The sequence below is a fragment of the Alternaria alternata genome (genome assembly GCF_001642055.1).
Source record: "Alternaria alternata strain SRC1lrK2f unplaced genomic scaffold CC77scaffold_1, whole genome shotgun sequence".
NCBI classification, from domain to species: domain Eukaryota; kingdom Fungi; phylum Ascomycota; class Dothideomycetes; order Pleosporales; family Pleosporaceae; genus Alternaria; species Alternaria alternata.
The window spans coordinates 1,773,417-1,785,259 of record NW_017306190.1 but is presented as its reverse complement, the minus strand read 5'-3'; the positions used below and the strand labels follow the sequence as shown (position 1 = coordinate 1,785,259).

Below are 11,843 nucleotides of genomic sequence, written 5' to 3'. Positions count from 1 at the left end.
GAGAGAGAGAGAGAGTAGCCGCCAAAGCAGCGAGCAGCAAACTTGATTCATGACGTGATGTATACTCATGTTTGCAATAACCGTACAACTTGGAAGAAGCTCAGTGCAACCTCAAATGTGTGACAAAATTCCGCTAACGCCATATGCATGAATGGACAAAGTCAGCAGTGTGACTGTCGCCGGGTGCGAAGCTCAAGCATCCTTAACAGGGGCTTCGTCAGCATCCAGAATGCCTTTCTTGACAAGCTCTTCCGGACTTGGCCTGCTCTGCAGCCCCTTCTCCAGACTATCCGCTTTCATGTGCATCTCGAGTTCCTTCTGGTGTCCCTGTAGAGCAGGCGCAGCGTTGGAGGCGGGGAGGATGTTGCGGTCGACGAGCTCGGCGCGTTCAGGACGGGAGTTGAGGCCCTTCTTGAGGTTGTCGGTTGCGCGCTGGCGCTCGAGCTCGAGGGCCTTGGCTTGGAGAGCACTGTTGCAGATTGGGCGTTAGTGAGGCTGTTGTAGAGGAAAGAGCTCCCTCCAGTAGAGCTCCATGAGCTTGCCGGGGTCAGGAACATACGGCGCAGTAGTGGTGTCTAGCAGGATATGCCTGTTCTTCAGATCCTGCGGTTCCGGACGATGCTGCAGGTGCTTCTCCAGACTGTTGCGCCTGTCTAGAGAGCGAACGGGAGAGATGGGCGTCTCGTCGACAATGTCAGTGTTCTCGGACGTCATGTTGGCAATTGTTGTTAGTCGCTCAGGAAGATGGGGTAGTAAGTGAGGTTGGTGACTTGCGATCAAAGGGGTTGCTACGGGTACTTAAGGAGAGTCTCAATGTGAGACGAGAGGGGAGAGGTGCCTTCCAAGGTTGCTCTGTTGCATCGCGCCTTGGTTGCGGGGCAGCCGCCTACCGAATCCCTGCAGCGATACAGCAGGGATCAGGCGCGTGCCGTCACCGCGTCACCTTACGTCGGATGAGCAAAAAGACGCACCCCCCAAGGCGGCAAGACATGATCGTGCTGCCTTGATTTTCGCGTCAGACGGAGCGTTGGCTGACCAGCATCGAGTCCATGCGCGAAGCGATGAGCACATGCCGCACGTTTCATTCCTAGCGACACTTTCTTGACACGGCGCCGAAAGGTTGCCATGTGAGGCGGCTTGGGCATCTGCAGTCGATCTTGTCGAGGAATGCCCAAGTACCTGGACTAGCAATCACCGCCCCACTGCTAACGTTTTTGTGTAGATTTCGCGTCCTGGTATTCATGGTATGCTAGATACTACGACACATCAACGCCAACCAAGCTGCCTTTCCCCACGTCTAGTCATTGTCGCACCTCCCAGCATCGTCAATCCTTCTTACAAGCCGTAACTGTGGCAGTTGCAGTTCCTGGGACCGTCGTAGAAACCCGGCAGCCCTACAAATGTCACCATAATCAGCTTTCCCAATCTACGATGCTTGGAAAGAGACACTCACAAGCCCTACGCCTAAAACCTTCGTCTTTAGCGCGCATCCCCCGCAGTCCGTGTACACAGTCGAAGTAGTCGTGGTTTCATAGAAGGTGCAGTTAGTCTGGCGAGGTGGCGATTTGAATACATTGACTGCGCAGTCTGCCGATGGTGTGGGCGTGGGAGACGGCGAAGTAGGGCTGACCGAGAATGCGCTGGGTTATATGTCAGGGTATGGAAAACGGCGCGGCTGGAATTATCTTACGGTTGCATAAGAAGTGCCGCAAGCACAATGGTAAGGACTGACGATAACATGGTAGGCTATAAAGGTCTCACTAATGAATGATCAAACTAGAATACAACGACACAGCCAAGAACACTTGAATATATAAGCGGACCTGAACGAGGGGATCGGGACACGCGGATCACCATTTCCATGTGGCACATCAGATTGAGTGGTTCGGCGGTAAGCCGGGACGCGGTCCTGACCAAAGTACGAGATCAATATCATTATCGCATTAACTACATACGTCCACATCATGGGCGTCCAATCCCGTACCTATTGACAAGCCCCCCAACTCCATTGATGAAAAGCTAGATCATTGAGGAGAACTACTGACTAAAAGGACAGTAGGAAACAGACACATGCCGCGTAAGCTTTTTCTTTCATCCCAGGTTCCGGTCCCATCACAGGCGAACCACTCTTGTCAAAGCATTCTGTAGTGAGAGTAATACAGATTAGTGCATTTAAGCACCGTCGTCCTCACCAATGCGGATGGCACCCTCACGGCTGAGACCGTTAGCCCAGAAGCCGTTGAGCTCAACATCGCTCTCGCGCATGTTGGCGTGGGCAACAAGGAGCCAGGCACCGAAGACAGCCTTGGCAAGGACATCGAGGATAGCGTAGGAAATGATCTCAGCATCAACGCTAGCCTTGCGGGCACCGTCGGCAACACCCCAGACACTGCGAAAGTATTAGTGTCATGAAGAGAACGGATACGATGACGGATAAACTTACATGGGGTAGGCAGTCCAGAGGATGGCAGTGTAGGCAGCGATGGAGACGAAGAAAGTGCGGAGCTTGTCACCCTTGGCGCGGGCGTTGGCGCCACCGTTAAGGCCAAGGTGCCAGAAGATGAAGATGAAGGCAATGCAGGCAATTGTGTACCAGCCCCACTTCTGGGGAGTGTCCTCAGTGCCGAAAGCAGCAAACAGACCAGTAAGAACCATGATCAAGTCGGCAACGATCATCATGATCATGTGTCCTCCAGACATGCCAGCAAGGAGACCGAGATCGAGGAGCAGGAGAGGGGTGGTGATGCTCCAGTCGACGTAACGGGCCCAGTAGACCTGGCGGTAGGTGGTGGTGTAGGTGTCGGGAACGTGGTCATGTTGCTCGCGCTCGACAATCTTGTTCAGGGAAACACCGTGTCCAGTGGCCATGGCGAAGTAGGAGAGGGCTGCGGTGAGGGTGATGATGGTGGTGATGACATGGTAGAGACGCTTGTTCTAGTAGGTGTTAGGCATTGCGTTTCAAGTCACTCGGAACGGGGTCCTTACCAATGGGACCTTCCATGACATGACAGTAAATCCAGCAGAGGCGATCAGCATAAGGACAAAGACGACCCAAAGCGTCTTCTGTCCAGCATCGCCAGCAACCTCGTAGACGGGCTCGCTGCCGGGGATGACAGTGGGAACGGGAGCAACCGAAGGCAGAGATGAGGCCGTTGCCGTGGGCAGCGGGAACATCTCCGAGGTCTTCTTCAAGACTTCCTCAATCATGATGGCGATTTGGTGTTGTGAATTGACTCCGGGACCTTGACAGCAACTGTATGTGCTGACGAGTGATCGATGGGAGAGTTGACAGTGAGATGAAGGAACAGAGTGAGACAAGGCGGAGTTATAAAGAGGAGAAGCTAGGCAGCTATGCGGTCACCTGTTGGAGCTGCGGCAGGAGCTATACGAAACAGGAATCGAGACGTCATAGCCCCTCACGGCATGCGCTATTGATTGGTTCCCGCTACGGCCTGCGTGAGAAGCAAGGATGCACGAACATCAGCTCGCGCCTAACAGCTTCAAATTAAGGGTCTGAACTCTCTGCGCGAATGCACTCATTAATGCACTGGAGCTGTCATGGCGGCCGTCAATGGCGTCCTCTGCACGCGTGGTTGAGGCATTGGAGTGACCTCGTCGAGTGGGGCTGGTTGCTACGCGAAAGAGTACCTTGGTACATCATCAATGCTTCACCGCGCCAAGCCGTCCAGGATGTTCCCCACAGCAACAAAGCGCAGTGTGAGTGCACGCCCTCGGCTGCTCGCGTCTAGCCTCACAAACAGGTTTCAGTACCACCGATTGTATTAACTTTTCGATCCCCCTCTTCCGTGCGCCGATGTTCATTTCCATGTTGCATGTCTCGATCGCCTGGATTCCATCAAGTCGCTGACATCGCCATGGCCATCGAACCCAATTGTACATGCGACGACCCCGCCCTGTCGCGCATTGGCGGGTACTCTACATCTCACCAGTCAATAGCCCCTCACGGTGGTGTGATCTGGCCCAACCATTCAGAGCTTCTGGAGAGCTGAAGCGGGCCGAAGTGCATACGTTTTGTTGTTATAGGGAGTATCCTGGACTCTTTACTGTCTGAGACGACGTGCATCTACATTTCTGTCTTTGTCGACGATGCCCGGTACATATCCTCGGATCACGCGGCAGCGCGTGAGGAGACTGCGGAGACTGCGCCCATCACCACATCAGTTGCTTCCGTCTGAACCTAAATGCAGTTACAACGAGCATCGCGACACGCCCAGCCTCAGCACATTACTCAACGGGGCCGTTTGCCAAGTTTTGTGACAGCCTCGCCATCTCAACACAAGTATCCCGCTACTTTCTCACCATTCCATCACGGCGTAGTTCATATTCTTACTTTCGCGCCTGCATCCATAGGCATGTCTTGTTGGGTGTTGAGCTCATCGGAATTTGGGTTGTACTTCGGGTGCGGACATGCTTGCGATGTTCATTTTTTTTCCCTTGGTTCGTCAAAGTGCGCGCTGAAGGTGTCGTGTTTCCAGATTTATCTCAGTTTCAGCCACTCGATACCGCCCCAGAGTTTAAAGTGGACGCGAACTTCTCCATGGTAGGATTGTTGAGGGTTCGCCTCGAGTAAGTCGAATCGCGCTAGCATCGTGGCTGACTAAGTTGGCAGTTGCTGAACGCTCGTTCGCCGCGTACTAACAACTTCATCGTCGCGCATGCTGAATACCAACACCATGGTTGACACAAATCCCACGTTCTTTTCATATCCTAATAGCTCTTCAATACGTCCCCCACGAATGACAGCCACAGTCGACGCGATAGGCCTCTTATCGATGCACCAGTGGAATATTCGCCCTTAGCGCACCATCACGGTACTCTAGGTAAAGCTCTTTTGGCATATGGCCCGTCGTCACATCCTCCTACCAGCGCTGTGCCCCGTCAATTCTTACGAGGTCCGTCAAGCATTTCCTTCTATCCATCAGGGTGCTTAATTGCCGTCAAATGCCCATTATATAGTGCTTGTTGTTGCCCAAGACTGTACAAGACACGCACTGCCGAGCCGGAACCAAGCTTCTCTGCATACCCAAGAAAGCTTACTGGATTTTGCTGCTCCGCTGGACCACTACCAGATTTCCGGGCCCGAACCAACGAGAGATCAACAATACTGGAGACCCTTTTGGTCAAAAATACCTTAGGCGAATACTTTGCAACACCGCCCTTCTTCATCTACTGCAAGCTCTTTCCATACCACCATGGCTTCTACCGCTTTCGATATTGCACGCCTTGTGCTGCGTCAAGATCAGGGTGCAGAGACACAGCCCGACGAGGTCATCACTTGCGGCAGCGACAACGAGTACGATGGCCGTATGGGTACCCGCATCTCGTCCATTTTTGTCATCATGGTGGCATCTAGCTTCGGTATGTACAACAATCCCACCTTGATCTTCGCGCACTAACACCACACAGGTGCCATGTTCCCTGTTCTGGCAAGACGTACGCGCCACAAGTTGGTACCTAACTGGGTCTTCTTCGCTGCAAAGTACTTTGGTTCAGGTGTGATTATCACTACTGCATTCATCCATCTTCTCGCACCAGCGAACGAAGCACTGGGTAACGAGTGTCTGACCGGTGTCATTGCCGCATACCCCTGGCCTGAGGGCATTGCCCTTATGACCCTCTTCCTTATGTTCTTCCTTGAGCTTATGACCATGCGCTACGCCAAGTTCGGTAATGATCATGATCATGAGCACAGCCACGCGCCTGCAGGAATCCCACCCGCGGCGCACGCCGAAGACTACAGCAGCTTCGACAACAACTTGAAGGAGCAAAAGGCGGGTGACATCGAAGGGTCCGCTGGTACCAACCCTAACATGCGTGGAGAAGATCATCTTGGCCACCAACGCGACCACGTTGACCACGAAGCTGAGTCGAAGTCCGATATGACGCCTCGCGCTCTCGTGCCAGAAGGTTACGCTTCCCAGCTGACGGCCGTCTTCATCCTCGAGTTCGGTGTCATCTTCCACTCTATCTTCATCGGCCTTACACTTGCTGTCTCTGGCGAGGAGTTCATCACGCTTTACATCGTCTTGGTATTCCACCAGATGTTCGAGGGTCTGGGGTTGGGAACGCGTCTGGCTGAGGTTCCTTGGCCAGCATCCAAGCGCTGGACGCCGTACCTCCTTGGTCTAGCTTATGGTCTCTCCACCCCCATCGCTATTGCCATCGGCCTAGGTGTCCGACAATCGTTTGCTCCCGAGTCACGCACTACACTGCTTACCAATGGTGTTTTCGATTCCATCAGTGCTGGTATCCTCATCTACACTGGACTTGTCGAGCTCATGGCCCACGAGTTCATGTTCAGCCCTTACATGCAAAAAGGTCCTGTTAGCCGGACACTCAAGGCTTTCGGCCTTATGGTCCTTGGTGCTGGTCTGATGGCGCTCCTGGGTTACTGGGCTTAAATTAACGTGTCATGCGGCTCATGGTTATCTTTTCTTCTATATGTTCATCGTTTGCTTTTTTGGATACCCGTAGATCAATGCTGGCTCTATTGTCGCTTTTCTGTTCAGATAGGGGAATATGTGATAGAACATTGCAATAGACAAACATCTTCAGACGGATTCGAAATATTCACTGTCTCAATATTCGACTTGATCTCGTCTTACAATGCTTGGTCCCGTGTACGTCACAGCTGAGCTCGGCAGGTCGCCCGAGCGATCATCGCAAAAATGGTACAGGCTCTACATGGCTAACAAGTGAAAAAGTGATGTATATATTGGCTATGTATGTGTTTGTATGTAAACGCTTGAAGCGGGGGGTATCATTAAAACTGACTGACTGCACACACAAAAGCCCAATACGCGACCCAATCTTGTCAAAGATTGTTCAAGGCCGTAGATTCAGACATTATCAAATAAACGAGAGTGTACATTGCGGCCGTGAAAAGAACGAACAATCAAAAACAAAGGAAACGGTCGTAGGGGCGTCGAAATCACATTCGACGCATTGTGCCGTTGTGCGCCAGTGGGGTGAAGATGCAGACCGGCAAAGCTATCCTTTATAGTAAACGCCTGTTCCCATGCTGCAAACAAAAGTTGGGTATGTAAGGTGGGTATGTGCAAACTGGAAGAAGCGAAAATTTATATGGTTATGACGCTTCCAGGGCGTCGATAGACGCATGGAGATACCTGATTCGCTCTTCAAATGGCGAGCCAAGTGGGCTGAGGGTCTCGTGCTTCTTCAGGTCCGTTTCACGTGTCGTTGCGTACGAGATCCATTGGCCTGGCAGTTTGGGACGGAACTCTTTCACAGGACTCCTGGATGGGCCCTCGTCCACCGGAGATGCTGCCCGAGACTGGTCGCTGTCTTCCTCCATGTGTTCGAGACCTTCGAGGTCTATGCCACTGTCTCGGTCGATGACTCGGCTCTGTTGTGGGAAGAACGGAGAGTCCAGAGCTTCTATGGCGCTGTGTATTGGACTCCAAGGGCTGAGGAGGCCCCTAGATTCCCGCTTTTCGCTGATATCGTTGTCGTCGTCTTCTGGAACAAGTACGCGGCCACCTACTTTGACATCGCTGATGTGCACTTTGTACTCCAGTGCCTTTTGACCATCCTTAATCAGTTGCTCTGTCCACCCGAGACATTTCTTCAGACTCTGGTTCATCTTCTGACTGTCGTTGAGCATCTCTCGATGTTTTGAGAGGTCTAACTGGAGACGCTTCTCGTCTCGTGAGCGATGTGTTTCATCCCGCTCCAGTTGAGCGCTTGGACTCAAAGCGCTGTCGTCGAAAGAAGAGTCGCTGCTTTCCGGGTCTTCCTCCTCCTCTTCAGGTGTTTCTTCTTCTTCCGCCTCGGACATGTCAGACAGATCTCCTATATTACCAGCGCCAATAGCCGAGGTTTCCAGGGGTTCGCCAGCCGTGTCAGCAGAAAAGACTCCAGCTCGGCTCATGCGACGGAAGCGTCTGAGCTCAGCCTTTTGCTTTCGAACTTCTTTTTCCAAGGACCGGTTGATAGCAAGAAGCGAGGAGTTACTGATCTCAAGGTCAAGCACTTTACGTTCCCTTCGTGCGTTGGCAGCAAGCTCGTTCATCATCTCGAGCGCACTCTTGCCATCGCTATTTCTCGATGGACTGCCGGATACCGGAGATCCTATAGGGGAGAACGCAGTCAAGCGTGGAGAGGGCGTAGCTGCTGCATCGCCAGGAGCGCGATTTTCAGTATGTAGCGGGCTTGGTGCCATAGCGGATGATTCAGCAGTCGGTGCCTTTTTCAAGCTAGTCACAGAATCGATTGACGACAGGCTAGAACTCTTGACATGTCCTCGCTTTATAGTAGAGGCAACACTGGACCTGCGTCTGGTGCGATCAGACACATCCGGCGTATTCGGTCCAGCCAAGATGGCCAAAGCCGAGTTTCCAGAACTGCCTCTACTAAGAGCTGGCCGGACCTGAGAGGCTCCTTTGCGATACGACAGATGCGCGAAGTCCTTCGTAGGCGATGGTGGACGCAGCGACTGTAGGTTCTCAGAAGGCGGGAGCAGATCTGGCGACATGGGCATAACTGGCGGAGTGAGGGTCGGCTGGCGATCTTTTTTCTCGGAAAGCGAGTCTGCGTGGAAGAACTTGCTCTCTGGCTGAGCCCTCCCCACGGATGATAGCGGTGGCGAAGGCACGTTGTGTTTCGGAGGGGCGTCATCTTGTCTGCCATCAGCGTAGAAGAAGGTAGGTGTTTTCTTTGGGGGTGCTGTTGCTAGTACTGGTGCCGGTTGCTCGTGCGGGCGGGCGTCGTTGGCATGGAAAAACAGCGACGAAGCGTCTTTCCTGGAACCCGTCTCGGACGGGGGGTTGTTGTACGCGCCAATCGAAGACCTCGGGGTTGGCGTGACATGGCTGCTGCTTGGTCCCGGTGTACTCCGCGGGCGGACTCCGACTGAAGAACCACCGCTCTTTCCCACGGCACTGTGTCCACTGTGAAAGTCTACCGTGGATCCTGGCCGCGAGCTGCTCGGTGTGGCGGAGGGTGTGCCGCTGGGTGTCGACGACGTGCTGTCTACACCAACGCGGGATTTCCTCGAAGAAGAGCGAGGAGTCACATTGCTGCTCAGGAAGGCCTTCACAGGCGTCACGTCGTTGTGTGAGGAAGCAGCAGGCTTGGCCGGGGTGGTTCCATTGCTGGTGCGGGTGGTGCGGGTGCTCGATGAGCTAACGGTGGAGGAAGCGGTGGGCGCAACCGCAAGTCGAGGGGTCAAGGGCGTCTTCGCAGCAGTTCGGTTACTAGCGAGCGTCGGCTTCAATGGCCGTGGGTTATTTCGGTCGGTTCGTTCGATGGGCATCCTCTAGGGAGTAGTGCAGCTATAGGGTGGGTGTTATGCTGCGTGTGCGGAGGGAGATCATGGCCTTCCGGGGAGGCTACAGGTGGTTGCTCGGGGGGTAATGGCGGTGTTGATGGTGGTATGTTGATGGCCGCTAGTAGCGTGTCGGGTGTCTGCAGGGTCGAAACAGCAGCGAGCTCTACGTGTATTGCCCCACTTCTACAATGCCAGCGGTGGAGGGTTGTAGACGGTTGGTGTCCAGTCCATTGTCAAAGGGATGGACGAGAACAGGAGAAGGGTTTCGGACTGTGCGGAGCGGGTGTCTGTGTTGGTGTGAGATGATTCTGGTGGCCCTGAATATCCTGGAGAGCACGGTTTCAGGGAGGCTAGTCCCAGCTGGGCGCAAGCGTGAAAGCGCGTCATGAGTCTTCCACGCCTCATCTCGCGTTTTAGTGGGCCATCATCTCGTCCTCTCCCGAAGATGACCCCCCACTTACCATGAGCGATGCCGCAGGGTCTGCCCATTCACTCGTACCATGCGAGCAGCCTCATGGTTCGCCCGTCTCCCACTATGGCCTCAGTAGTCCAACCCTCGACGCGTTCGATTTGCCTCCCGCGCCTACCTCACCCACCATGACCACTCCCGAAGCAGAATCTCGAGACAGACCAGAGCGTCCACAGCCCGCACGAACAGCCTCGGCCGAGCACGACTCCTTAAAGTACCACCTGCTCGGCCCCTCGCTCACAAAAGCCGGACAAGATACTGTAGACCAAACAAAGGTCTCCGAGGTCATCTACAATGCATCCAAGGGCTCCAAGTTCTTCAACAACGAGGAAGTCAAGGACAAGAATCTTACAGAGAAGATCAACAAGATCCTGGCAAAGAGACGTCAGCTGGAGAAGATTGACTTGACCTCTGACCAGCGCAGAGCCGACGACTATATCGCTGAATTGGAGCTGAGCAGGGACCTGAGTCAGGTCATTGTACACCTCGATTGTGATGCTTTTTATGCCGCCGTAGAGGAGCTCGATCGCCCGGAGCTGAAAGACGTTCCGTTTGCGGTCGGCAAAGGTGTGCTGACGACCTGCAACTATCATGCGAGGAAGTTTGGCTGCCGCTCGGGCATGGCCGGTTTTGTTGCCATGAAACTCTGTCCACAGCTAATTTGCGTCCCTATGAACTTCGCGAAATACATGGCCAAGGCAGAAGAGGTCCGCGAAGTCCTTGCACTGTACGATCCTAATTTCCAGAGTGCGAGCTGCGACGAGGCATACCTGAATCTCACAGAGTACTGCCAAGAGCACCATATGACCCCCGAGGAAGCAGTCAGCCAAATGCGCGCAGACGTCTATGAGAAGGCCAAGATTACCGTCTCTGCCGGTATCGCAGCAAATGCCAAACTCGCCAAGATTTGCTCAAACAAGAACAAGCCAAATGGGCAGTTTCTGCTCCCCAGTGACAGACAGACGATTGTAGAGTTCATGAGGACCCTACCTACACGCAAGGTGAACGGCATTGGTCGCGTCTTTGAACGAGAGCTGGATGCTATAGGCGTGAAGACCTGCGGAGACATCTATGCACATCGAGCATATCTGGCGAAGCTATTCGGTCAGAAGGCATTCCAGTTCTTGATGCAGTGCTATCTAGGTCTGGGACGTACCATTGTCAAACCTGCGGAAGACCGTGAGCGCAAGAGTGTCGGGACAGAGACTACGTTCAGGGAGCTAGGGGATCGCGATGCCCTGCGCGACAAGCTTCGTCACGTCGCCGAAGAGCTCGAAGGAGACCTGAAGCGCACTGAGTATAAAGGGAGGACCATCTGCATCAAGATCAAACTTCATACCTACGAAGTGCATACACGACAGACGACACCACCATTTGCTGTTAACAAAGCGGATGACTTATACAGATACAGTCTCCCTATGCTGGAGAAGCTGATGAAGGAAATACCGGACCTGAAGTTGCGTCTCATGGGCCTGAGAGTCACACAGATCATCAGCACAAAGAAGCCTGGAATCGACTTCTTCGGCCGTGCAGCCAAGACATCGTCGACTTCTTCAAAGGCTTCCACCTCAAAGAATGAAGGGACATGGGAGACCTGGCCCGAGGAGGAATTTGAAGAAGCCGCACAACAAGAGCGCAACGACGAGATGAATGAGTTGGAGAAGCTGTCTCAGGAACAAGGGCACCAGGAAGAGGAACGATCGGCGCCCGAACCGCAATGGCAGTGTCCCATTTGCTCCATCTCTCAACCGCCAGATGACGCGAGCTTCAATGCCCATATCGACTTTTGCCTTTCGAAACAGACTATCAGGGAAGTCGTCAAATCTACAGCGCCGTCACCAGAGAAGCAATCCATCGCCCCCAAGCCAATAACCAAAAAGGGAAAGCGTGGAAGACCGAAGAATGAAGGGTCAATTTCAGAACAACAGGCGAGAGAAAAGAGAAGGGCTTTCTTCTCGCTTGGCAACAGCAACTAAAGATAAACATGTGATACCCAGACAAAGATGCTGAAACCTATTAATGCACCGTTGCTTGACTTTTTCTGTACCCCCAGTAGTACCCAGC

At 53.5% G+C, this 11,843-nt stretch overlaps 5 protein-coding genes across 5 annotated transcripts; 2 read left to right on the top strand and 3 right to left on the bottom strand.

Annotated features, from left to right (window-relative positions):
- CC77DRAFT_43364 (hypothetical protein) lies at positions 1-1,014 on the bottom strand. Its single transcript, XM_018531660.1, has 2 exons — positions 560-1,014; positions 1-469 (listed from the first exon to the last, which is right to left on the bottom strand). Exons 1-2 carry the CDS (start codon positions 712-714, stop codon positions 193-195), a joined length of 432 nt encoding a protein of 143 aa, XP_018391785.1. The 5' UTR covers positions 715-1,014; the 3' UTR covers positions 1-192.
- A 1,158-nt stretch (positions 1,015-2,172) lies between these two features.
- CC77DRAFT_1004329 (opsin-1) lies at positions 2,173-3,207 on the bottom strand (the record flags this gene model as incomplete). The annotated part of the gene is made up of 3 exons (XM_018523259.1): positions 2,173-2,389; positions 2,444-2,934; positions 2,986-3,207. 3 exons carry the CDS (start codon positions 3,205-3,207, stop codon positions 2,173-2,175), a joined length of 930 nt encoding a protein of 309 aa, XP_018391784.1.
- Positions 3,208-5,213: 2,006 nt separating this feature from the next.
- Positions 5,214-6,422, top strand: CC77DRAFT_925671 (membrane zinc transporter; the record flags this gene model as incomplete). The annotated part of the gene is made up of 2 exons (XM_018533869.1): positions 5,214-5,379; positions 5,428-6,422. The coding sequence occupies 2 exons, from the start codon at positions 5,214-5,216 to the stop codon at positions 6,420-6,422; spliced, it is 1,161 nt and encodes a 386-aa protein (XP_018391783.1).
- Positions 6,423-6,716: 294 nt separating this feature from the next.
- Positions 6,717-9,647, bottom strand: CC77DRAFT_1015670 (hypothetical protein). The gene has a single exon (XM_018524071.1). The coding sequence runs from the start codon at positions 9,293-9,295 to the stop codon at positions 7,109-7,111; it is 2,187 nt and encodes a 728-aa protein (XP_018391782.1). The 5' UTR covers positions 9,296-9,647; the 3' UTR covers positions 6,717-7,108.
- A 125-nt stretch (positions 9,648-9,772) lies between these two features.
- On the top strand, positions 9,773-11,755 carry CC77DRAFT_1037012 (DNA/RNA polymerase; the record flags this gene model as incomplete). The annotated part of the gene is made up of 2 exons (XM_018527039.1): positions 9,773-9,827; positions 9,927-11,755. 2 exons carry the CDS (start codon positions 9,773-9,775, stop codon positions 11,753-11,755), a joined length of 1,884 nt encoding a protein of 627 aa, XP_018391781.1.
- Between the last annotated feature and the right edge of the window lie 88 nt (positions 11,756-11,843).

What these genes read in the sequence shown, in the direction of transcription:
- CC77DRAFT_43364 (XM_018531660.1), bottom strand. Translation starts at nt 714, where the DNA reads ATGACGTCCGAGAACACTGACATTGTCGACGAGACGCCCATCTCTCCC. An exon ending in CTAGACACCACTACTGCGCC is followed by an intron (nt 470 to 559) that starts GTATGTTCCTGA and finishes AATCTGCAACAG; the next exon opens with TGCTCTCCAAGCCAAGGCCC.
- CC77DRAFT_1015670 (XM_018524071.1), bottom strand. Translation starts at nt 9,295, where the DNA reads ATGCCCATCGAACGAACCGACCGAAATAACCCACGGCCATTGAAGCCG.